Source organism: Tachyglossus aculeatus, chromosome 21, assembly GCF_015852505.1.
Source record: "Tachyglossus aculeatus isolate mTacAcu1 chromosome 21, mTacAcu1.pri, whole genome shotgun sequence".
Classification (NCBI taxonomy): Eukaryota; Metazoa; Chordata; class Mammalia; order Monotremata; family Tachyglossidae; genus Tachyglossus; species Tachyglossus aculeatus.
Genome location: NC_052086.1, coordinates 54,414,606 through 54,441,779, shown reverse-complemented (window position 1 = coordinate 54,441,779; position 27,174 = coordinate 54,414,606). Strand labels below are relative to the sequence as shown.

The window sequence follows — 27,174 nt, the reverse complement described above, 5'->3', positions numbered from 1 at the left end:
ATGAATGAACAGGGGTGCCTTGCCAAGGCTAGGGAAGGGATGGGAGCTCTCCCTCCTCCCTCCCCTCCCACTCGATTCCCACTCCCCTCAGGAGGCAGAGGGGTGCCCCCCGGGTTTGCGAGGGAGCCTCTCTGACCTTCGTGTCTTCGAAGAGGGGGCTATCGGGCTCAGAGTCGCTGCCACTGCTGCTGCCACCTCCACCGCTGCATAGCGAGAGGGGGCTGCTGTGGGAGGGGGAGTCCGCATCCGAGGGGGGTGGCGTCAGGGCGTCCATCACCTCCAGCTTGATGCCACCATCCATGGCCACATCCGTGCCCCCGCCGCTTCCGCAGGATACCAAGTCTTTGAGGGATTCTGTGGCAGAGCAGGAGGGTGAGGAGAAGCACTGTGGCTACCAGGAGCAGAGTGTGAGGGGGCGAGGGGTGAGGGAGGGGACTCCATCTCTCCCTGCCCAGTGGTGTCCTCTCAGGATTGTAAAGGACTGAGGAAGCTTTCTTCCCTCCTCCTCCATTTTGAGATTTGAGCAGGGTCTTGGGAGTAGGGTGGGAGGCAAGGGGGAGGGAGTCTGGGGCACGGGGGACGGCTGGGGGCAAGAGGGCCTTTTCTCGCCTCAGAAATGGTGGCTTTTCTTTCCAGAGTTGGTGGCTCATTTATAATAATAATAATAATAATAATAATAATAATAATAATAACAGCATTTAAGCACTTACTATACTCCAAGCAACGAACCAAGTGCTGGGGTAGATACAAGATCATCTGATCTCACATGAGGCTTACAGTCTAAGTAGGGCGGAGAACAGGCATTGAATCCCCATTTTACGGGTGAGGGTACTGAGGCACAGAGAAGTGACCTTGGCCAAAGTCACAAAGCAGCTATGTGGCGGAGCCAGAATTAGAACCCCGGTCCTCTGATTCCTAGGCCCACATTCTTTCCACTAGGCCAAGCTGCTTCTCTTCCTTTTAATGCTCCCAACCTCAGCATCCTCCGGTGGGGGTCGGGGGAAGGGGAGGAGAGGGAGGACAAGAGGAAGGGGCGCCGGAAGAACTCACTGCTCTTCTGGGCCACCATCTTAAGCGACAAGTTCTCCTGCTTCAGTTTCTGGTTGGTCTGCTGCAGGAAGCGGATGTAGTCGATGGCCTTCCTCAAAATAGCCGACTTGTTCAGCTGGAAGGGAGCGCGTGGTGAGCCCCAGGCTCTGGGATGCCCTTTCCTGCCCACGCAAAGGGCCACCCTACTTGGGAGTCTGCCCCAGAAAGGGGTTTCTGGGGGGGCCCTGTGGAGATCCCGAGGAGGCAGGGGTGACCAGGCCGAGTTTGAGTTTGAGGGCCACTGGGGCCAAGGCCAAAGGCTTTAGGCTAGCCGGCAGAACAGCGGCTAGTGCACTACAAGGCTGGAAGTCAGGAGACCTGGCGTCTGGGCCCTGCTCTTTCACTGACCCACTATCTGGCCACTCTGTGGCTCTCTGCCCTCAGCTGACCATGCCCCAGACCCCCCCGTGGTTAGGATGCCTGCTCAACGTGGTCCAGGTGAAAAACTCCGAGGACTTGGAAGCAGAGCAGCCGACAGACTCAACCCAAGGGTTCTGATTGTAACAAAGAACACCGAAGAGCTCAATGTGGGCAGGGGACGTCTACCAACTCTGTTCTATCGTACTCTCCCAAGCATTTAGTACAGTGCTCTTGCACACAGTAAGCGCTCAATAAATGGAAACCAAGCCTATCCCGGGGCTGCTACCTTCAGGCGATCGTGGGCCCCAGATGTTCCCCCAGGGACCCCCCACTCTGGCCCCATGAGCAGGTGGCTCCGGCCCCTTCTGCGCCACCCCCGTTCTCCAGCTCCCACCCCAGGACGGGTACCTTGGCTTCCGTGCCCACCACCAGGTCCTTCAGCTCCACGATCTTGTCGTTGATGGAGGAGCGATAGCGCTTCTCGATGGCATTGTGGGCCGTCCGCTTCTCCCCCTTGCTCTGCATCGTGGGGGTCTTCCCGCTGGTGGCCAGCCGGTTGATTGGCAGTTTGTCGGCATCCACCATCAGCGGCACCGTGGCGAGAATGGTGCCTCCGCTTACCAGAGTCTGTGAGAGAGACAGAGAGAGAAGAAATGGTGAGCACTTGGAGGGACAGGGATTCTCAGAGTGTGAACAACTGAGGTCTGCTTGATTCCCCGGCTAAACTGTATGCTCCTTGAGGGCAGGGAGCGATCTTTTGCAGTTATTGTGGTCTCCTCAGTGCCGAGTACACTGTTCTGCAAATAGCAGGTGCTCAATAAATACTACCAAGTGAATGAGTGAAAAGAGCACGGGGCCTGGGTGTCTCAGGACCTGGGTTCTTAACCCAGCTCTGCCAATTTCTTACTGCGTGCTCATGGGCAAGTCACTTCACTTCTCTGTGCCTCAGTTTCCTCCACTGTAAAATAGGGATTCAATACCGGTTCCTCCTCCTACCTAGACTGCGAGGTCCCATGTGGGACAGGGACGGTGTCCAACCTGATGAGCTCTGTATCCACCTCAGCTCTTAGACCAACGACTGACATATACATAGTAAGTGCTTAAGAAATATAATAATAACAATGTTTGTACATATTTATTACTCTATTTATTTATTTATCTTACTTGTACATATCTATTCTATTTATTTTATTTTGTTAATATGTTTGGTTTTGTTCTCTGTCTCCCCCTTCTAGACTGTGAGCCCACCGTTGGGTAGGGACTGTCTCTGTATGTTGCCAACTTGTACTTCCCAAGCGCTTAGTACAGTGCTCTGCACACAGTAAGCACTCAATAAATACGATTGATTGATTGAGTGAATGAATGAGTGAGTGAATAAAGAGGGCTCCTACTCCTCTGTGGGGGTGAAGGGATTAGTTTTAGGATTCGGAACCTGATTCCACTTGCTGGGCCCTCCTTCATCGCCCCCACCCTGAATGGCCAGTCCAGAGGGAACCAATGGTATTTACTGAGCGCTTACTGTGTGCAGAGCGCTGTACTAAAGGCTTGGGGGAGTGCAATCCAACAGAATTAGCAGGCACGTTCCCTGTCTATAACGAGCTTCCAGTCTAGAGGGGGAATGAATGAAGGGAGTGAATGAAAGTGCCAAAGCTGAGGGCAAGGAGCAACAACTGGCCTCCAGGGGAGGACCCAGGAGGGCAGACTTCTTGGTCGACCCTCGAATCCAACCTCCTGGCCCACCGCCCCATTACCTGCAAGGGAGCAGACTGGACGGCCGTCGAGGTGGCCAGAGACGTCATGCCGGATGTCTTCACCCCCGACCCCACGTCGGTCTTCACGGTCGTCAGCAGCAGGGAGTCGGCCTTGATGAAGTGGGGCTGCAGGAGGACCTGCGGGGGGGAGGAGCGGAGTTGGGAGATGGGGACGGGATGGGAAAAGAGGGAGCCGGGGTTCCCTCCACGGGGATCGTGCCCCTCCCCTCTGTGGAGGTGGGGGTCCTGGGGGCTCCTGCCAGGAGGGCTGTGGAGAGGGAATGATTCCTAAGCTGTCCCTGACCCCCCTTCTTCCCGGGAACACCCCCCAGCTCAGCCAGACCCTAGCTCAGCTCTAGTCAGGGCTGGGAGGATGGGGTCCTCAGCTGGCATATCTGGCGCTTCCAGGAAGCCTGGATGATTCAAATTCTGACTCCATTTACATCCTGCGCATCAGGCAGAAACTCCTCACCCTTGGCTATAAGGCTGTCCATCACCTCGCCCCCTCCTAACTCACCTCCCTTCTGTACTTCTCCAGCCCAGCCCGCACCCTCCGCTTCTCTGCCGCTAATCTTCTCACCGTGCCTCGTTCTCGCCAGTCCTGCCATCAACCCCCGGCCCACGTCCTCCCCCGGGCCTGGAATGCCCTCCCTCTGCCCATCCACCAAGCTAGCTCTCTTCCTCCCTTCAAGGCCCTACTGAGAGCTCAATCTCCTCCAGGAGGCCTTCCCAGACTGAGCCCCTTCCTTCCTCTCCCCCTCGCCCCCCCATCCCCCCAACTTACCTCCTTCCCTTCCCCACAGCACCTGTATATATGTATATATGTTTGTACATATTTATTACTCTATTTATTTATTTATTTATTTATTTTACTTGTACATATCTATTCTATTTATTTTATTTTGTTAGTATGTTTGGTTTCGTTCTCTGTCTCCCCCTTCTAGAATGTGAGCCCACTGTTGGGTAGGGACTGTCTCTATATGTTGCCAGCTTGTACTTCCCAAGCGCTTAGTACAGTGCTCTGCACACAGTAAGTGCTCAATAAATATGATTGATTGATTGATTCTTCCCCTCCCTCACCCCTAGATACATGCATAGAGAAGCAGTGTGGCCAAACGGTTAGAGCATGGGCATGAGAGTCAGAAGGACCTGCATTCTAATCCCGGCTCCGCCACTTTGCTGTGTGACCTTGGGCAAGTCACTGGACTTCTCTGGGCCTCAGTTCCCTCATCTGTAAAACGGGAATTGAGACTATGAGCCCCATGTGGGACGGGGACTATGTCCAACCTGATTTGCTTGTATCCACCGGGGCACTTAACACAGTGCCTGGCACATAGTAGGCACTCAACAAATACCACAATTACTATATGCATGCCAATGCACGTACGCACGTACACGTGCACACACACACAACACCCCCCCTCGCTCCCACTAGAAGCAGTGTAGCTCAGTGGAAAAAGCCCGGGTTTTGGAGTCAGAGGTCATGGGTTCCAATCCCGGCTCTGCCAATTGTTAGCTGTGTGGCTTTCGACAAGTCACTTAACTTCTCGGTGCCTCAGTTGCCTCATCTGGAAAATGGGGATTAAGACGGTGAGCCCCCTGTGGGGCAACCTGATCACTCTGTAACCTCCCCAGCGCTTAGAACAGTGCTTTGCACGTAGTAAGCGCTTAATAAATGCCATCATCATTATTATTATTTTTACTATTATGATTTCTAGACTGTGAGCCCACTGTTGGGTAGGGACCGTCTCTATATGTTGCCAACTTGTACTTCCCAAGCGCTTAGTACAGTGCTCTGCCCACAGTAAGCGCTCAATAAATACGACTGAATGAATGAATTATCCCCAACCCTTCACCGCCACCAGCTTACTGGAACCTGCTGAATCTGGGAAGTGACGGTCTGGCTGGGTGCCGGGGTGGTGGTCGTCAGCAACTGCTGGGGGGGGATGTGCTGGACCTGGGTCTGGATGGTGACGGGGGGCGGGGCCCCCTGAGGTGAGACCCCCTGAGAGGAGACCGGCAGGTTGGGCAGCGGCTGCTGGGGGCTCCCGGAGGCTGCCGGCCAAAGGGAAGGACAGAGGGAAAGACAGGGGATGGAAAACCAGCAGCACATTAGAAATCGCAGAATTCCCACCCACCGGCAGTACACCCCCGTGGCGGCCGGAATGGGGCGTCCCCCCTTGCCCTCTAGACTGTAAGCTCCGTGTGGGCAGAGAACCTAATTCTGCTGTACTGTACACTCCCAAGTGCTTAGTACAGTGCTCTGCACACAGTAAGTGCTCAATAAACACCACTGACTGATTGTGCCCCTGACCAGGCTTCCAAATCAGATTTGGGGACTGCCGGGACAGACCCACCCTGAAGCAGGAGAAGCAGTGGATAGAGCACAGGCTTGGGAGTCAGAAGGTCAGGGGACCTAACCCTGGCTCCATCACTTGTCTGCAATGTGACCTTGGGCAAGTCACTTCACTTCTCTGGGCCTCAGTTACCTCATCTGCCAAATGGGGATTGAGACTGTGAGCCCCACATGGGACAGGGACAGCGTCCAACTCGATTTGCTTGTATCCACCCCAGTGCACGTAGTAAGCGCTTAACAAGCGCTTAACAAATACTATTAGGAGAAGCAGCGTGGCTCAGTGGAAAGAGCACGGGCTTTGGAGTCAGAGGTCGTGGGTTCGAATCCCGACTCCACCACAAGTCTGCTGTGTGACCTTGGGCAAGTCACTTCACTTCTCTGAGCCTCAGTTCCCTCATCTGTAAAAATGGGGATTAAGACTGTGAGCCCTACGTGGGACAACTTGATCACATTGTATCCCCCCCAGCGCTTAGAACAGTGCTTTGCACATAGTAAGCGCTTAACAAATGCCATCATTATTATCATTATTATTATTATTATTATTATTATTATCGGTATTATTATTCCCTGAATGGGGAGTAGCCTGGGGCCGGGCTTTGGGGGCAGGCTTCTTCCCAAGGGCCCGTCGCCCCCACCCCTGCACCTTGGTGAGCTCCGTGAGGACCCCTGCACCCGTGCCCTCCCCCGACGCCCCCTCACCAGCCGCAAAGCCGCCGTTCTGGCCTTGGTAGCTCAGTAGGGCCGGAGACGCGAACTGAGGCTGGGCTGGAGTCGCCGCGTAGCTCTGGGTGATGAGCATGCCCGGGGGCTGCAGCTGCGGGAGTTGCTGCGGGGGCGGGGGCAGCTGCTGGGCCTGCTGAAGACTCGCCAGTTGCATGGGCTCCTCTTTGGCTGAGGACTGGCTGAGGGCCGGCCTGGACATCAATGGAGGTGGCTGGAAGTCCTGGAGTGACAGTGGCGAAGGCTGGTACATCTTGGCCGTGGCTGGGGACGGCCCCTTGCCTTCACCCAGGAAGCCATCGAGGGGGGAGCCTAGTGAGGGAAACGCTCCCTCCGAGGGCCTGGCATCCGGGATGGCGGTGCTGGGGCCCCCGTAGGGCAGGTCGAAGAGTCCCGGGAAGTCGCTGTCCTGGTTACTGATCAGCTGTAACATATCTGGAATGAAGCAGGAGGACATGCTAAGTGCTTAGGAGTCAGTCGGCCAGTCAATCGTATTTATTGAGCACTTACTGTATGCGGAGCACTGTACTAAGCGCTTGGAAGAATACAATTAAACAATATAACAGACACATTCCCTGCCCACCAAGACCTTACAGTCTAGAGGGGGAGTATGAGAGCATACTCCACACCCTCGGCTCCTCTGCCGCTAATCTCCTCACCGTGCCTCGTTCTCGCCTGTCTCAGTAGGGCCTTGAAGGGAGGAAGAGAGCTAGCTAGATCACGCAGTGATCTGCGTGCAGGAAGCACTAAACACTGTATTAAACTCTACCAGGCACCTGGGAAAGTCCAACGAAAGAAGCGAGATGTTCCCTGCCCACCAGGAATTCATCCTCGAACGGGGGAGGCAGGCAAAAATGCCTACAAATGGAGTGAACGAAGTGACTATTCGAATCAAAAGTGGGAGGACAGACCTAAATCGGTACATGAATGCTAAAGGTGATCTGATAAAATTCAGGGAATTCGCCGGGACAGGCTTGTTGGAGGAAGGGACATATTGGGAGAGCTGAGGTCTGTCAGATGAGGGGAGGGAGTATGTGAATGTGTCTGTTTATTGTTGTACTGTACTCTCCCAAGCGCTAAGTACAGTATGCGCTCAATAAATACAATAAATACAATTGAATGAATGAGTGGACAGGGGGTGAGGCCAGGGCATGGGGCAGTGATTAAGTTGGTATTAGAGGAGCCAAGCGTGTGGGCTACATGGTAGTGGGAGAGGAGCAGTGTGGCCTATTGGACAGAGCACAGGCTTGGGAGTCAGAAAGACCTGGATTCTAACCCCGGCTCCACCACTGGTGTGCTGTGTGACCCCGGACAAGTCACTTCACATTTCTGTGCCTCAGCTCTCTCATCTGCATAATGGGGATTAAGGCTGTGAGCCCCACATGGGACAGGGACTGTGTCCAACCTATCCTGTATCTACCCCAATGCTTAGAACGGTGCCTGGAACATACTAAGAGCTTAACAGATACCCCAATTATTATTATTAAGTCAGGGGAGGAGAGGTAGGTTTCTGCTCCCCAAGGGCTCCTTCTGGATATGTGCCTCACCCCAAGCCTTTCCAGGAACGGGACCTCCATGGCCCCAGCGGGAGTCCCCCATCACACACAGCCCATGTGCGCACAGGAGAACTTCCTATCAAAGGGGCCTGGGGGTTTGGTCAGGGCCCTGCTGGATCCCACATTCATTCATTCAATCGCATTTATTGAACGCTTACTATGTGCAAAGCACTGTACTAAGCACTTGGGAAGTACAAGTTGGCAACATACAGAGACGGTCCCTACCCAACAGCGGGCTCACAGTCTAGAAGGGGGAGACAGACACCAAAACAACACCTATTAACAAAATAAAATAGAATAGTAAAGATGTACAAGTAAAATAGAGTAATAAATCTGTACAAACATATTCATTCATTCAATCGTATTTATTGAGTGCTTACTGTGTGCAAAGCACTGGACTAAGTACTTAGGAAGTACAAGTTGGCAACATATAGAGATGGTCCCTACCCAACAGCGGGCTCACAGTCCAGGCACTGCCCCACATATGAATAGCGTGTTTCTGGTCCAGGGTTCTCAACGAATGGATCCGGGTATTTATACACCTGTTCCACCTGCCCCGGATCTACTCGTCTTTTCACTGGCTTTATGTTTGCCAGTTGGCCTCACCCTCACCCTTGTTACAAGCTGCCGGCTCCTGGAGGGTAATCAATCGTCTATTGAGCGCTTAATGTGTGCAAAGCACTGTAGTAACTGCTTGGGAAAGTATAATATAACAGAGATCCGCTCCCTGCCTGCAAGGGGCTTACAGTCAGAGGGCTCCACATTCTGTATCCCACCACCACCAGTCCAGCCCAGTACCAGAAGCACAGAATGGGCCTGCGAGTCAGAAAGGGATGGGTTCAAATCCCATCTCGACCACAGGTCTGCTGTGTGACCTTGATCAAGTCACTTCACTGGGCCTCAGTTACTTCATCTGTAAAATGGGGATTAAGAGCGTAAGCCCCATGTGGGACATGGACTGTGTCCCCTCTGATTAAAATATATCTACCCCAGAGCTTAGAACAGTCTTTGGCACAGAGTAAGCGCTTAACAAGTTCTAATCCCGGCTCCGCCGCTTGTCCTCTGTGTAACCCATAATTATTATTATAGCTTGTGGTCAATAGATGGTTGATGACAACAGAGAAGTCACAGAGAAGTGAGTTTAAATGTCACACCCTCCACCTACCCATACCAAACTAGATTGGTTTGGGACATTTTCAAGACCTTTCACTGATCTTCCCCCCATCTTACCTCCTTCCCTTCCCCACAGCACCTGTATATACGTATATATGTTTGTACATATTTATCACTCTATTTATTTATTTATTTTACTTGTACATATCTACTTATTTTATTTTGTTAGTATGTTTGGTTTTGTTCTCTGTCTCCCCCTTTTAGACTGTGAGCCCACTGTTGGGTAGGGACTGTCTCTATACGTTGCCAACTTGTACTTCCCAAGCACTTAGTACAGTGCTCTGCACACAGTAAGTGCTCAATAAATACGATTGATTGATTGATCTCGGTCAAAAGACAAGAAGCAGCATTGCCTAGTGGCTACAACACAGGCCTGGGAATCAGAAGGACCTGGGTTCCAACCCCAATTCCACCACTTGTCTGCTCCATGACCATGGGCAAGCCACTTAACTTCTCTGCGCCTCAGTTACCGCATCTGTAAAATGGGGAATAAGACTGTGAGCCCCACGTGGGACAGGGACTGTGTCCAACCTGATAAGTTTGTATGTACCCCCAGCAATTGGTATCAACCAGACAATCAATCATTCATATTTATTGAGCACTTACTGTGTGCAGGGCAGTGTACTAAGCACTTGGGAGAGTATGGCACAATAATATAACAGACATATGCCCTGTCCATAATGAGCTTACTGCCTAAAGGGGGAGATAAACATTAATACAAATAAATATATTATTTATTTGGGGAAGGGGGAAGCAGCGTGGCTCACTGGAATGAGCACAGGCTTTGGAGTCAGAGGTCGTGGGTTCAAATCCCAACTCTGCCAACTGTCAGCTTTGTGACTTTGGGCAAGTCACTTCACTTCTCTGGGCCTCAGTTACCTCATCTGTCAAATGGGGATTAAGACTGTCAGCCCTCTGTGGGACAACCTGATCACCTTGTAACCTCCCCAGCGCTTAGAACGGTGCTTTGCACATAGTAAGCACTTAATAAATGCCATCATTATTATTATTATTACAGACAGGTACATAAATGTTGTGAGGGGCTGGGTGATGCAGAAGGGAGAGGGAAAAGAGGAAATGAGGGCTTTATCAGGGAAGGCCTCTTGGAAGAGATGGGCCTTCAATAAGGCTTTGAAGGTGGGGAGAGTAACTGTGTCAGTTTTAAGGGGGAGATAGACATTAATACAAATAAATATAATACAGACATGTACATAAATGTTGTGGGGCTGGGTGATGCAGAAGGGAGTGGGAAAAGAGGAACTGAGGGCTTTATCAGGGAAGACCTCTTGGAAGAGATGGGCCTTCAATAAGGCTTTGAAGGTGGGGAGACTATGTCAGTTATAAGGGGGAGAGAGACATTAATACAAATAAATATAATACAGACATGTACATAAACGTTGTGGGGCTGGGTGATGCGGAAAGGAGTGGGAAAAGAGGAACTGAGGTCTTTATCAGGGAAGGCCTCTTGGAAGAGATGGGCCTTCAATAAGGCTTTGAAGGTGGGGAGACTGTGTCAGTTATAAGGGGGAGAGAGACATTAATACAAATAAATATAATACAGACAGGTACATAAATGTTGTGGGGCTGGGTGATGAAGAAGGGAGTGGGAAAAGAGGAAATGAGGACTTTATCAGGGAAGGCCTCTTGGAAGAGATGGGCCTTCAATAAGGCTTTGAAGGTGGGGAAAGTAACTGTGTCAGTTATGAAAAGGGAGGGCGTTCCAGGCCAGAGGCAGGAGGTGGGCGAGAGGTGGCAAGGTGATTAAGTGCTTTAAAGCCGACGGTAAGGAGTTTCTGTTTGATGTGGAGGTGGATGGGCAACACTGGATGGTCTTGAGGAGAGGGGAACATATGGACTGAACGTTCTTGCAGAAAAATGATCCGGGCAGCAGAGTGAAGTAGTAACATGCCTGGCACATAGTAAGCACTTAACAAATCCCATTAAAAAAATAAAAGGTTTCTCAGTGGATGTAGAGAAATCATTCCTTCTGCCAGAGCAGACGGAGACAATCTGGTGGTGTTTTTCCGCTGCCCCTCAGGCTGGCTAATGTCAGCCCAGAAGGCAGACGGAGCGGGACCGGCCCACCTGATCCCGGGGAAAACCCGTGGGTCACTCTGGGAAGCAGCATGGTCTAGTGGAAACAGCACTGCCCTGGGTGTCAGAGGACATGGGTTCTAATCCCGGCTTCTGTCACACGTCTGTGGTGTGACCTTGAGTGAGTCGCTTCACTTCTCTGGGCCTCAGTTACCTCATCTGGAAAATGGGGATCTGTAGGTGAGACAGGAACTGTGCCCAACTGGATTCCTTTTTATCAATCCCAGTGCTCAGAACAGTGCTTGATGCAGAGTAAGCGCTTAACAAGTACCACACTCCTTATTACAATTATTATTATGTGGGCCTGACTCTGAGAGGCTCAGGGAAGGACTTTTTTTAATCAATCCCAGTGCTCAGAACAGTGCTTGATACAGAGTAAGCGCTTAACAAGTACCACACTCCTTATTACAATTATTATTATTTGGGCCTGACTCCGAGGGGCTCAGGGAAGGACTTTTTTTTAATCAATCCCAGTGTTCAGAACAGTGCTTGACAGAGAGTAAGCACTTAACAAATACCACACTCCTTATTACTATTATTATTATTTGGGCCTGACTCTGAGGGGCTCAGGGAAGGACTTTTTTTATCAATCCCAATGCTCAGAACAGTGCTTGATGCACAGTAAGCGCTTAACAAGTACCACACTCCTTATTACAATTATTATTATTTGGGCCTGACTCTGAGGGGCTCAGGGAAGGACTTTTTTTTAATCAATCCCAGTGCTCAGAACAGTGCTTGACACGGAGTAAGTGCTTAACAAATACCACACTCCTTATTACAATTATTATTATTTGGGCCTGACTCTGAGGGGCTCAGGGAAGGACTTTTTTTATCAATCCCAGTCTTCAGAACAGTGCTTGACACAGAGTAAGCGCTTAACAAATACCACACTCCTTATTACAATTATTATTATTTGGGCCTGACTGAGGGGCTCAGGGAAGGACTTTTTTTTTTTTTAATCAATCCCAGTGCTCAGAACAGTGCTTGACACAAAGTAAGCGCTTAACAAATACCACACTCCTTATTACAATTATTATTATTTGGGCCTGACTCTGAGGGGCTCAGGGAAGGACTTTTTTTTAATCAATCCCAGTGCTCAGAACAGTGCTTGACACGGAGTAAGTGCTTAACAAATACCACACTCCTTATTACAATTACTATTTTTTGGGCCTAACTCTGAGGGGCTCAGGGAAGGACTTTTTTTTAATCAATCCCAGTGCTCAGAACAGTGCTTGACACAGAGTAAGCGCTTAACAAATACCACACTCCTTATTACTATTATTATTATTTGGGCCTGACTCTGAGGGGCTCAGGGAAGGACTTTTTTTTTTATCAATCCCAGTGCTCAGAACAGTGCTTGACATGGAGTAAGCGCTTAACAAATACCACACTCCTTATTACAATTATTATTATTTGGGCCTGACTCTGAGGGGCTCAGGGAAGGACGTTTTTTGATCAATCCCTGTGCTCAGAACAGTGCTTGATGCAGAGTAAGCGCTTAGCAAATACCACACTCCTTATTACAATTATTATTATTTGGGCCTGACTCTGAGGGGCTCAGGGAAGGACTTTTTTTTATCAATCCCAGTGCTCAGAACAGTGCTTGACACAGAGTAAGCGTTTAACAAATACCATACTCCTTATTACAATTATTATTATTTGGGCCTGACTCCGGGGGGCTCAGGGAAGGATGTTTTTTTTTTATCAATCCCAGTGCTCAGAACAGTGCTTGACACAGAGTAAGCGTTTAACAAGTACCGCACTCCTTATTACAATTATTATTATTTGGGCCTGACTCTGAGGGGCTCAGGGAAGGACTTTTTTTTAATCAATCCCAGTGCTCAGAACAGTGCTTGACACAGAGTAAGCGCTTAACAAATACCATACTCCTTATTACAATTATTATTATTTGGGCCTGACTCCGGGGGGCTCAGGGAAGGATGTTTTTTTTTTTATCAATCCCAGTGCTCAGAACAGTGCTTGACACAGAGTAAGCGCTTAACAAATACCACACCACTCCTTATTACAATTATTATTATTTGGGCCTGACTCTGAGGGGCTCAGGGAAGGACTTTTTTTAAAAATCAATCCCAGTGCTCAGAACAGTGCTTGACACAGAGTAAGTGCTTAACAAATACCATACTCCTTATTACAATTATTATTATTTAGGCCTGACTCTGAGGGGCTCAGGGAAGGACGTTCCTTTACGTCCATCAGTCACTCTCCTCCCTGCTCTGCGGAGGCTCTCTGATTCCCCGGGGGCTGCCGCTCTCCCACCCAGCTCCAAGGAGACCCTGACTTGCTGGGAGCTCAGGCGAAGCGAGGCGTCACCTGGGTCTGGCTGGAGAGAGGTGGATAGGACTACTGGAATTTCCTTGTTGTGGGAAGCGAGTGTTTCTGTTTATTATCGTATTGAACTCTCCCAAGTGCTTAGTACAATGCTCTGCAAACAGTAAGTGCTCAATAAATACAACTGAATGAATGGTTCCTGTCCAAAAGGAGGGGGACCCAAGTCCGTGGCCCCCAGCCTAGTGTCCAGAGACTACTTGGTGTGGTGCCATTCCAGGTGGGAAGCACGCTTTGTACTTCCCAAGTGCTTAGTACAGTGCTCTGCACACAGTAAGCGCTCAATAAATACGATTGAATGAAAGCAGAGAAGCAGTGTGCCCTGCTGGAAAGAGCACGGGCCTGGGAATCAGAGGACCTGGGTTCTAATCCCGGCTCTGCCATGTGTCCACTGTGTGACCCACGAGAGGCAGCGTGGCCTACTGGTTAAAGAGCACGGGCCTAGGAGACAGAAGGACCTGAGTTCTAATCCCAGCTCCGCCGCTTGTCTGCTGTGTGACCCATGAGAAGCAGCGTGGCCTGCTGGTTAAAGAGCATGAGCCTAGGAGACAGAAGGACCTGGGTTCTAATCCCAGCTCCGCCGCTTGCCTGCTGGGTGACCCTGGGCAAGTCACTTAACTTCTCTGTGCCTCAGTCCCTTCATCTATAAAATGGGGATTAAGACTGTGAGCCCTGTGTGGGACAGGGACTGTGTCCAACCTGATAACTGGTATTTACTCCAACACTCAGAACAGTGCTTGGCACCCAGTAAGTGCTTAACACTATTATTATTATTAATGATAATAATAATAATAATAATGGTATTTGTTAAGTATTTATAACTGTTCTAAGCACTGGGGGGGTACAGGATGATCAGATTGTCCCACGGGGGGCTCACAGTCTTAACCCCATTTTACAGATGAGGGAACTGAAGCACAGAGAAGTTAACTGACTTGTCCAAAGTCACCCAGCTGACAATTGGCAGAGCTGGGATTTGAATCCATGACCTCTGACTCCAAAGCCTGGGCTCTTTCCACTGAGCCATGCAAGGCACAGTTGGCTGGAGTCACCAATTCTAAACCCCAGTGGGGAAGGGCAGAGACACGGGGCCAAGTCACTGGTCTTGCGTGGGCCCTGGCAGACACACGAGTAACCTTCCTCAGAGGAGAGAGGGAGGGGCGGCAAGCCTCAGGATGCAGCAAGCGTTGGGCAAACATCCGTATCAATCTTCCAGGAGAGGCGGCTGGGGTAGCCGCCTGCCCTGCCCTGGATCCTGGCCCGCTTGCGCCTATCTTCCCAGCCAAACGTTGCTTCAGGAGCCAATGTTTCCTCATCCAGAGTCCCCTTTCCCTCCAAGCCCGAGGCTGCAGGGATGGCGGAGCGTCCACTGGAAGGGGCCACCCTACGCCAGAAGGCCTCAGACCCGGTTGCCGGGACCCCAAGGACTGGGAGAGGTGGCTCGAGGGGTCAACTAGCCCCAGCCATGGACCACTAGCCCCGCAGTGGTACTTACTGAGCACTTACCATATGCACAGCACCATACCACACTCTTCCACTGAGTGTTTTCAGCTCCTCTAAGCAACCTCAGCTTACCCTGTGGGACTGGAGTTTTTGATTTTCACTCTCTCTGCCTTGCTTGCCAAAGGCCTTACATAGAGACTGCCTCATCTATTCTCCTGATTTGGGTTGGGGAGTAGTGGGCAGCAGGGGTGGGGGGGAGCAGAATCCAGGCAGCAGACAATATTTGGGCCGATTCAGAAGTGGGTAAACTGAGACACGGGGCAGGGACAGGGACAAGCAGCGTGGCTCAGTGGAAAAGAGCATGGGCTTTGGAGCCAGAGGTAATGGGTTCGAATCCCAGCTCCGCCACATGTCTGCTGTGTGACCTTGGGCAAGTCACTTAACTTCTCGTATGTTGCCAACTTGCACTTCCCAAGTGCTCAGTACAGTGCTCTGCACATAGTAAGCGCTCAATAAATACAATTGATTGATTGATTCTCGGAGCCTCAGTTCCCTCATCTGCAAAACGGGGATTAAGACTGTGAGCCCCACGTGGGACAACTTGATCACCTTGTATCCCCCCCAGCGCTTAGAACAGTGCTTTGCACAGAGTAAGCGCTTAACAAATGCCATCATTATTATTATTATTATTGCCCAAATTCACTGATGTGGTCAGAAGTGGGGGCCCAGGGCTCCTGGATTTCTGCTTCGGTGCCTGATGGTCCCCAAGAAATGAGCGCTGAGATCCGTGATCGGGATCTAGACATTGAGGACGGAGCCAAAGTCTCTTGGTGTCTCCCGAAGGCGGGCAAGGCCTTCCAAAGGAAGTCCAGGAGACATGTGACTGACCTCCCGCTCCGAACTCTCCGCCCAAACTGATCACTGGGGTCCACGACGGTTGCACGGCCTGGCTGCACGGCCCACGAGGATCAGACACCGCTCCCGTCCGTCTCCCAGCCCACCGGGAAATTTATCCCAGCTGGCACTGGTGCCCTTCCCAGTGCGCTTACTATGTGCAAGGCACTGTTCTAAGCGCAGGAGAGGTTACAAGGTGATCAGGTTGTCCCCCGGGGGGCTCACAGTCTTAATCCCCATTTTCCAGATGAGGGAACTGAGGCCCAGAGAAGTGAAGTGACTTGCCCAAAGTCACACAGCTGACAGTTGGCAGAGCCGGGATTTGAACCCATGACCTCTGACTCCAAAGCCCGGGCGCTTTTCCACTGAGCCACGCTGCTTCTCTTATGCTTCTCTTATCTCTATATGGTACCAACTTGTACTCCCCAAGCACTTAGTACAGTGCTCTGCACACAGGAAGCGCTCAATAAATACGATTGAATGAATGAATGAATCAATCAATCAATGAAGACTGAGCCACAAAGGCAAGCCCTCTAACCCAGTGCCACTCAACCCCGGGCTGGGAGGAATTGGGGAAGGGGGCAGAGGGCACAACGATGCACTTCTCTGGTTTTCCGGGCAGCCTCGTTTGGAACCGACTCAATCAATCAATCAATCGTATTTATTGAGCGCTTACTGTGTGCAGAGCACTGTACTAAGCGCTTGGGAAGTCCAAGTTGGCAACATATAGAGACAGTCCCTACCCAACAGTGGGCTCACAGTTTAGAAGGGGGAGACAGAGAACAAAACCAAACATATTAACAAAATAAAATAAATAGAATAGATATGTGCAAGTAAAATAGAGTAATAAATATGTACAATATGTATACAATACAATAAATATGTACGCTCGTTTGAGAAGCAGCGTGGCTCGGTGGAAAGAGCACGGGCTTTGGAGTCCGATGTCATGGGTTCAAATCCCGGCCCTGCCAATTGTCAGCTGTGTGACTTCGGGCAAGTCACTTCACTGGGCCTCGGTTCCCTCATCTGGAAAATGGGGATGAAGACTGTGAGCCCCCCATGGGGCAACCTGATCAGCTTGTAACTCCCCAGTGCTTAGAACAGTGCTTTGCACCTAGTAAGTGCTTAATAATAATAATGATGGCATTTATTAAGTGCTTACTATGTGCCCACTGTGGGGTAGGGACCGTCTCTATATGTTGCCAACTTGTACTTCCTAAGCGCTTAGTACAGTGCTCTGCACACAGTAAGCACTCAATAAATACAACAATGAATGAATGCTCTGCACACTGTGCTTTACACCTAGTAAGTGCTTAATAATAATAATAATGGCATTTATTAAGTGCTTACTATGTGCCCGCTGTTGGGTAGGGACCGTCTCTATACGTTGCCAACTTGTACTTCCCAAGCGCTTAGTACGGTGCTCTGCACACAGTGCTTTGCACCTAGTAAGTGCTTAATAATAATAACAATGGCATTTATTAAGTGCTTACTATGTGCCCGCTGTTGGGTAGGGACCGTCTCTAGATGTTGGCAACTTGTACTTCCCAAGCGCTTAGTACGGTGCTCTGCACACAGTGCTTTGCACCTAGTAAGCGCTTAATAATAATAATGGCATTTATTAAGTGCTTACTATGTGCCCGCTGTTGGGTAGGGACCGTCTCTAGATGTTGCCAACTTGTACTTCCCAAGCGCTTAGTACGGTGCTCTGCACACGGTGCTTTGCACCTAGTAAGTGCTTAATAATAATAATGGCATTTATTAAGTGCTTACTATGTGCCTGCTGTTGGGTAGGGACCGTCTCTAGATGTTGCCAACTTGTACTTCCCAAGCACTTAGTACGGTGCTCTGCACAAAGTGCTTTGCACCTAGTAAGCGCTTAACAATAATAATAATAATAATAATGGCATTTATTAAGTGCTTACTGTGTGCCCGCTGCTGGGTAGGGACCGTCTCTATATGTTGCCAACTTGTACTTCCCAAGCACTTAGTACGGTGCAATGCACACAGTGCTTTTGCACCTAGTAAGCACTTAATAATAATACTAAGCATATTACTTATTATTAATAATAATTTAATAAAAATAATAACTATTATATTACTGTATCATATAATTATAATATAATATAAATAATAAATATGAATAATAATAACATAATAATAATAAATAATATATAATGGTATTATAATAATAAATAATAGATATAATATAAATAACAATATTTGTGAATATAATATAACATATGTAATTGATAATATATAATAATTATTATGATATATTATATCATAGTTGTTATGATGATAATTAATAAATTAATGGCATTTATTAAGTGCTTACTATGTGCCCGCTGTTGGGCAGGGACCGTCTCTGGATGTTACCAACTTGGACTTCCCAAGCGCTCAGTCCGGTGCTCTGCAAACCGTCAGCGCTCAATCAATACGACCGAATGACTACTACGTGCCAAGCACTGTCATTAATAAATGCCATTATCACGACTCTTAAATAAACACGATTGAACGAATACCTTCGAAAGTGCAGTCCATGGCGGCCGGGCCGGGCCGGGCCGGGGGAGGACGCTCCTGCCCAAAATCAATCCCCCGGAGCAAACCCGGCCGGCAGCGGGGAGGAGGGGGACTTTGGGATTCATTCGTTCATTCAATAGTATTTATTGATGGCACGGTTGCCCTCCTCCCCCGGACGCGCTCCCATTGGTCCGGGCCTCGCCCCCACCGGTCCAGGCTATTCCCCGATTGGTCCAGGCCACGCCCCCACCGCGTCCGGGCCACTCCCCCATTGGTCCGGGCCGCGCCCCCACTGGTCCGGGACACGCCCCTATTGGTCCAGGCCACGCCCCCACTGGTCCGGGACGCTCCCCCATTGGTCCAGGCTTCTCCCCCATTAGCCCAGGCCACGCCCCCACTGCGTCCGGGCCCTTCCCCCATTGTGAGCCCACTGTTGGGTAGGGACCGTCTCTATATGTTAATAATAATAATAATAATAATAATAATAATAATGATAATGATAATAATAGCAGCATTTATTAAGCGCTTACTATGTGCAAAGCACTGTTCTAAGCGCTGGGGAGGTTACAAGGTGGTCAGGTTGTGCCACCGGGGGGCTCACAGTCTTAATCCCCATTTTACAGATGAGGAAACTGGGGCACAGTGAAGTGACTTGCCCAAAGTCACACAGCTGACAATTGGCGGAGCCAGGATTCGAACCCATGACCTCTGACTCCAAAGCCCGGGCTCTTTCCACTGGGCCACGCTGCTACAGTGCTCTGCACACAGTAATAATAATAATGGTGGCATCTATTAAGCACTTACTATGTGCAAAGCACTGTTCTAAGCGCTGGGGAGGTTACAAGGTGATCAGATTGTCCCACGGGGGGCTCACAGTCTTAATCCCCATTTCACAGGTGAGGAAACTGGGGCACAGAGAAGTGAAGTGACTTGCCCGAAGTCATACAGCCGACAATTGGCAGAGCCAGGATTCAAACCCATGACCTCTGACTCCAAAGCCCGGGCTCTTTCCACTGGGCCACACTGCTACAGTGCTCTGCGCACAGTAATAATAATAATGGTGGCATTTATTTTGCGCTTACTATGTGCAAAACACTGTTCTAAACGCTGGGGAGGTTACAAGGTGATCAGGTTGTCCCACGGGGGGCTCACAGTCTTCATCCCCATTTTACAGATGAGGGAACTGGAGCACAGAGAATCAATCAAGAGAGAAGCACAGAGAGAAGCAGCGCGGCTCAGTGGAAAGAGCCCGGGCTTTGGAGTCAGAGGTCATAGGTTCGAATCCCAGCTCCACCACGTCTGCTGTGTGACCTCGGGCAAGTCACTTAACTTCTCTGAGCCTCAGTTCCCTCATCTGTAAAATGGGGATTAAGACTGTGAACCCCAAATGGGACAACCTGATCACTTTGTAGCCCCCCCCCCGCGCTTAGAACAGTGCTTTGCACATAGTAAGCGCTTAACAAATGCCAACATTATTATTATTATTATTAATCAATAGTATTTATTGAGCGCTTACTGTGCACACAGTATCTTTCCATCTTGTACTTCCCAAGCGCTTAGTACAGTGCTCTGCACCCAGGAAGCGCTCAATAAATACGATCGATTGATCGCGCCCCCACCGAATCGGGGCACGCCCCCATTGGTCCAGGCCGCGCCCCCCCCCCCCGGTCCAGGCAACTCCCCCATTGGTCCGGGCCGCGCCCCCATTGCGTCGGGGCCACTCCCCCATTGGTCCGGGCCGCGCCCCCACTGATCCGGGCCACTCCCCCATTGGTCGGCGCCTTGCCCCCACTAGCTCGGGGCACGCCCCCATTGGTCCGTCCCCGCCCTCGGGCTCCCCCTCCCGGAGAGCTCCGGCCCGCGCGCATGGGGTGACTCCTCTGGACCAATCAGAGCCCGCGCCGTCCGGCTCGCTATCGAAGCCCCGCCCCCTCCTCCCTCCTCCCCCCGGGGTTACTCCCGGTCATCCCGCCTTAACCCTCTCCCTGCCGCCGGCGGCCCACCACTCCGAGGTTACTTTAGGTCAACGCTCGGCCCAAGCCCGGCCGGCGGGGCTCGCTGGAAAGAGCTATCCATTCATTCATTCCTTCCTTCCTTCATTCATTCATTCAATCGTATTTACTGCGCGCCTCCTGTGTGCAGGGCACTGGACTAAGCGCTTGGGAAGTCCAAGTTGGCAACATATAGTCATTCATTCAATCGTATTTATTGAGCGCTTACTGTGTGCAGAGCACTGGACTAAGCGCTTGGGAAGTCCAAGTTGGCAACATATAGTCATTCATTCAATTGTATTTATTGAGCGCTTACTGTGTGCAGAGCACTGGACTAAGCGCTTGGGAAGGACAAGTTGGCAACATATAGTCATTCATTCAATCGTATTTATTGAGCGCTTACTGTGTGCAGAGCACGGGACTAAGCGCTTGGGAAGGACAAGTTGGCAACATATAGTCATTCATTCAATCGTATTTATTGAGCGCTTACTGTGTGCAGAGCACTGGACTAAGCACTTGGGAAGGACAAGTTGGCAACATACTGTCATTCATTCAATCGTATTTATTGAGCGCTTACTGTGTGCAGGGCACTGTACTAAGCGCTTGGGAAGGACAAGTTAGCAACATATTCATTCATTCAATCGTATTTATTGAGCGCTTACTGTGTGCAGAGCACTGGACTAAGCGCCTGGGAAGGACAAGTTAGCAACATATTCATTCATTCAATTATATTTATTGAGCGCTTACTGTGTGCAGGGCACTGGACTAAGCGCTTGGGTAGGACAAGTTAGCAACATATTCATTCAATCGTATTTATTGAGTGTTTACTGTGTGCAGAACACAGTAATAAGCACTTGGGAAGGACAAGCTGGCAACATATATTCATTCATTCAATCGTATTGAGCGCTTCCTGTGTGCAGAGCACTGGACTAAGCGCTTGGGAAGGACAAGTAGGCAACATATAGTCATTCATTCAATCATATTTATTGAGCGCTTACTGTGTGCAGAGCACGGGACTAAGCGCTTGGGAAGGACAAGTTGGCAACATATAGTCATTCATTCAATCGTATTTACTGAGTGCTTCCTGTGTGCCGAGCACGGTGCTAAGCGCTTGGGAAGGGCAAGTTGGCAACATATATTCATTCATTCATTCAATCATATTTATTGATTGCTTACTGTGTGCAGAGCACTGGACTAAGCGCTTGGGAAGGACAAGTAGGCAACATTTATTGAGCGCTTACTGTGTGCAGAGCACGGGACTAAGCGCTTGGGAAGGACAAGTTGGCAACATATAGAGCCGGTCCCTACCCAACAGCGGGCTCACAGTCTAGGAGGAGGAGACGGACAACAGAACAAAACATATTAACAAAATAAAATAAATAGAATAGTAAATATGTACAAGTAAAATAGAGTAATCAATCTGTACAAACATACACAGGTGTTGTGGGGAGGGGAAGGAGGTAGGACAGGGGATGGATTCATTTATTCATTCATTCATTCAATCGTATTTATTAAGCGCTTACCGTGTGCAAAGCACTGGCCTAACAGAGACGGAGCTGGCTCTGGAGACTGAGCCCCCCTCCTCCCTCTCCTCCCCCTCCCCTTCCCCCCGGCCTTACCTCCTTCCCCTCCCCACAGCACCTGTATATATGTAGATGTTTGTGCAGATTTATTACTCTATTTTTATTTTACTTGTAAGTATTTATTCTATTTATTTTATTGATTCATTCATTCAATCGTATTTATTGAGCGCTTACTGTGTGCAGAGCACTGTATTATGAGCTTGGGAAGTACAAGTTGGCAACATATAGAGACGCTCCCTACCCAACAGTGGGCTCACAGTCTAGAAGAATAATGTTGGTGTTTGTTAAGCGCTTACTATGTGCCAAGCACTGTTCCAAGCGCTGGAGAGGTTACAAGGTGATCAGGTTGTCCCACGGGGGGCTCACAGTCTTAATCCTCATTTTACAGATGAGGGAACTGCGGCCCAGAGAAGTTAAGTGACTTGCCCAAAGCCACACAGCTGACAAGTGGCGGAGGCGGGATTTGAACCCATGACCTCTGCCTCCAAAGCCCGGGCTCTTTCCACTGAGCCACGCTGCTGTTCTGTTAATATGTTTTGTTTTGTTGTCTGTCTCCCCCTTCTAGACTGTGAGCCCACTGTTGGGTAGGGACCGTCTCTATGTGTTGCCAACTTGGACTTCCCAAGCGCTTAGTACAGTGCTCTGCATACAGTAAGCGCTCAATAAATACAACTGAATGAATGAATGAATGAATGAATGTACTAAGCGCTTGGGAAGTCCAAGTTTGCATAGAGACGGTCCCTACCCAACAGTGGGCTCACAGTCTAGAAGGGGACTGGGACAGAAGGGGACAGCTAGACTGGGAGCCCGTTGTTGAGTAGGGACCGTCTCTAGATGTTGCCGACTTGTCCTTCCCAAGCGCTTAGTCCAGTGCTCTGCACACAGTAAGCGCTCATGGAATGAATGAATGAATGAATGAATCGCAGGTCGTGGGTTCCAATCCCGCCTCCGCCAATTGTCAGCTGGGTGACTTTGGGCAAGTCACTTCACTGGGCCTCTCAATTCCCTCACCTGGAAAATGGGAATGAAGACTAGGAGCCCCACTATGGGACAACCTGATCACCCTGTAACCTCCCCAGCGCTTAGAACAGTGCTTTGCACATAATAATAATAATAATAATAATAATGGTATTTATTAAGCGCTTTTATTTTGTTAATATGTTTTGTTTTGTTGTCTGTCTCCCCCTTCTAGACTGTGAGCCCGCTGCTGGGTAGGGACCGTCTCTGTATGTTGCCAACTTGTACTTCCCAAGCGCTTAGTACAGTGCTCTGCACACAGTAAGCGCTCAATAAATACGATTGAATGAATGAATGAACGAGTCGCGGGTCGTGGGTTCCAATCCCGCCTCCGCCAATTGTCAGCTGGGTGACTTTGGGCAAGTCACTTCACTGGGCCTCTCAATTCCCTCATCTGGAAAATGGGGATGAAGACTGGGAGCCCCCCCTATGGGACAGCCTGATCACCTTGTAACCTCCCCAGCGCTTAGAACAGTGCTTTGCACATAATAATAATAATAATGGCATTTATTAAGCCTTTTATTTTGTTAATATGTTTTGTTTTGTTGTCTGTCTCCCCCTTCTAGACTGTGAGTCCGCTGTTGGGTAGGGACCGGCTCTGTATGTTGCCGACTTGTACTTCCCAAGGGCTTAGTCCAGTGCTCTGCACGCAGTAAGCGCTCAATAAATACAATTGAATGAATGAATGAATGAATGAATATGCAAAGCACCACTCACAGTCTTAATCCCCATTTTACAGATAAGGGAACTGAGGCACAGAGAAGTTAAATGGCTTGTCCAAAGTCACACAGCTGACAAGTGGCAGCTTAATAAATGCCATTATTATTATTATGGGCAGAGGGGAGGGGGAGAGGCTCCTAAAGCAGCTTTAGGACCACCCCTCCCCCCCCCCCCGCCACATACATACACACAAACACACACACACATGTAGAGTCGTGGCAGGTTTCCCCCCCTACTCCTTCCCCACCAGGCAGGGCCAGGAGAAGGCCTGCCCAAGCGCTTAGTACAGAGCTCTGCACACAGTGAGCACTGGGCCTGGGAGTCATAAGGCCATGGGTTCTAATCCCGACTCTGCCACTTGTCTGCTGTGTGACCCTGGGCAAGTCACTTCACTTCTCTGGGCCTCAGTTACCTCATCTGTAAAATGCTACTGTGAGCCCCACAAGGGACAGGGACTGTATCCAACCCGATTGGCTTGTATCCACCCCAGTGCTTAGAGCAGTGCCTGGTACACAGTAAGCGCTTAATAAATACCATAATTTAACAATATCATAATAACACCACCCATTCATTCATTCATTCACTCAATCATATTAATTATGGCAACAAATACCATAATTTAACAATATCATAATACCACCACCCATTCATTCATTCACTCAATCGTATTAATTGAGCCCTTACTGTGTGCAGAGCACTGAACTAAGCGCTTCTAGTAATGCCATTTATTAAGCGCTTACTATGTGCAAGGCACTGTTCTAAGCACTGGGGAGGTTACAAGGTGATCAGGCTGTCCCATGGGGGGGCTCACAGTCTTAATCCCCATTTTACAGATGAGGTAACTGAGGCCCAGAGAATAATAATAATAATTATGGCATTAAGCGCTTACTCTGTGCAAAGCACTGTTCTAAGCGCTGGGGAGGTTACAAGGTGATCAGGTTGCCCCACAGGGGGCTCACAGTCTTAATCCCCATTTTACAGATGAGGTAACTGAGGCCCAGAGAATAATAATAATAATAATGGCATTTATTAAGCGCTTACTCTGTGCAAAGCACTGTTCTAAGCGCTGGGGAGGTTACAAGGTGATCAGGTTGCCCCGCAGGGGACTCACACTCTTAATCTTCATTTTACAGATGAGGTAACTGATGCCCAGAGAATGATAATAATAATAATGGCATTTATTAAGCGCTTACTCTGTGCAAAGCACTGTTCTAAGCGCTGGGGAGGTTACAAGGTGATCAGGTTGTCCCATGGGGGGGTTCACAGTCTTAATCCCCATTTTACAGATGAGGTAACTGAGGCCCAGAGAAGAAGAAGAATAATAATGGCATTTATTAAGCGCTTACTCTGTGCAAAGCACTGTTCTAAGCGCTGGGGAGGTTACAAGGTGATCAGGTTGCCCCGCAGGGGGCTCACAGTCTTAATCCCCATTTTACAGATGAGGTAACTGAGGCACAGAGAAGTGACTTACCCAAAGTCACACAGCCGACAATTGGCAGAGCTGGAATCTGAACCCGTGACTTGCCCAAAGTCACACACCTGACAATTGGCGGAGTCGGCATTTGAACCCACGACCTCTGATTCCCAAGCCCGGGCTCTTTCCACGGATCACGCTGCTTCTCGCTCATCTAGCTGAGGGCTGAACCCCCCACAACTAAGTAAAAGAAGACCTCAGGGGCCACAACCAGGGGAAGGGAAATACAGTAGCCAGGAATAACAATAATCACCTGGTCTTTTACGCACCCACCCTTGCCTCCCAGGGCAATGCTCTGATCAGCAACTTTCCCAGAAAAGGCTGGCACTGGGCCCACTCCCGAGCTCTGCTGCCCACCTGGACATGTCCCATGGGAAAGGGCTGGAACTGCCCAGGGAATCTCAATCAGACAGCAGACTCCGCTGGATCACATCCCACATTGAGATGGTAAAATAAAACCTGTTCCCCCTCGGGGCCCAGGCTAGGTTCTCCTTGTGGGTGTTTTCCTTCCCTCTGGTTCAAGGGCATCGTCAGAGGCAGATTTCCCAATGCACCCTACACACCCTCGCCCTAAAACACCAGTTTTTCCAGGTCAAATGAGACGAAAGTTTATAATAATAATAATAAAGGTAACTATATGTCTGTTTTTAAGTGCAATTTATGCCCTGAAAATTACAACCACATGAGAACAACCCAGTCAGCAGGACTCCTACAACCACAAGGCTCAGATGTGAGCTTGGCTCAGGAGTGGCATAATAATAATAATAATAATGACAGCATTTATTAAGCGCTTACTATGTGCAAAGCACTGGTCTAAGCGCTGAGGAGGTGACAAGGTGATCACGTTGTCCCACGGGGGGCTCACAGTCTTAATCCCCATTTTAAGACTGGGATGAGGGAACTGAGGCACCTCACAGTCTTAATCCCCATTTTACAGATGAGGGAACTGAGGCCCAGAGAAGTTAAGTAACTTGCCCAAAGTCACACAGCTGACAATTGGCAGAGCTGGGATTTGAACCCACGACTTCTGACTCCAAAGCTCATGCTCTTTCCACTGAGCCATGCTGCTTCCATTGGCCTCGTACTGAGGGACAATGAGGTTCGAGAGTGGAGAGAGCAAAGGCCTGAGAATCAGAAGGACCTGGGTTCTAATCCCCGACTCTGCCCAATGCTTGCTGTATGACCTTAGGCAAGTCACTTCACTTCTCTGTGCCTCGGTCTCCTCAACTGTAAAAGGGGGATGCCCATTCTCCCTCATTCTTGGACTGTGAGCCCCATGCGGAACAAGGGACTGTGTCCAACCTAATTACCTTGTACCTACCTCAGTGCAGAGATATATATATATATATATGCAGATATATATGTTTGTACATATTTTTTACTCTATTTATTTATTTATTTTATTTGTACATATCTATTCTATTTATTTTATTTTGTTAGTATGTTTGGTTTTGTTCTCTGTCTCCCCCTTTTAGACTGTAAGCCCACTGTTGGGTAGGGACTGTCTCTATATGTTGCCAATTTGTACTTCCCAAGCGCTTAGTACAGTGCTCTGCACATAGTAAGCACTCAATAAATACGATTGATGATGATGATGATGCAGAGAATACTGTTTGACACATAGTCAGTGCTCAGCGAATACCATAAAAAAAAGGAACACCAAATCTGTTCCTGAGGGTGGTTTCACCATGTCTGGCAGGAGGGAGGGGACCCAGCTTCTCTTTCGGGTTCAGGGGATGGAGAACTCATCAGGAGAAACTATGAGGGACAGTGGAAAATCCTGAACTCGAGTCCCGACCGGGCTCATGCCTCTAACCTGACTGGGATGAACCCTTTCAGTTCCTGAAGCAACACCTTGGGACGGATCCACTTTCGCTCTGCCAGATGACATTTGCTCCATTGCCCAAGAGCCAGGCCATCAACCAGCTCAGGTTGGTCCTTTTCCTGCAGTCAAATGGTTCACCCACATTAGGCTTTGTTCCAAAAACCTGAGCCAGGATTTCCCTCCCCGGCACATCCCTCTTTGGGGACAAAAGGGACTTGACATTTTCTATCTTTCGCCTCCAGAAGGGTATCCTCCCAGAGCT

At 49.6% G+C, this 27,174-nt stretch overlaps 1 protein-coding gene across 1 annotated transcript in view; it reads right to left on the bottom strand.

Moving 5' to 3' along the window:
- Nucleotides 1–27,174, bottom strand: part of SREBF1 (sterol regulatory element binding transcription factor 1) — a 57,198-nt gene that overhangs the window by 8,468 nt on the left and 21,556 nt on the right. The window contains exons 2-7 of the mRNA XM_038762851.1: nt 6,256–6,711; nt 5,071–5,255; nt 3,201–3,338; nt 1,858–2,076; nt 1,051–1,165; nt 137–354 (exon numbers count right to left, since the gene is read on the bottom strand). Of these exons, the coding sequence (XP_038618779.1) occupies nt 137–354; nt 1,051–1,165; nt 1,858–2,076; nt 3,201–3,338; nt 5,071–5,255; nt 6,256–6,711 (1,331 nt within the window). The remainder of the gene's footprint in view (nt 1–136; nt 355–1,050; nt 1,166–1,857; nt 2,077–3,200; nt 3,339–5,070; nt 5,256–6,255; nt 6,712–27,174) is intronic.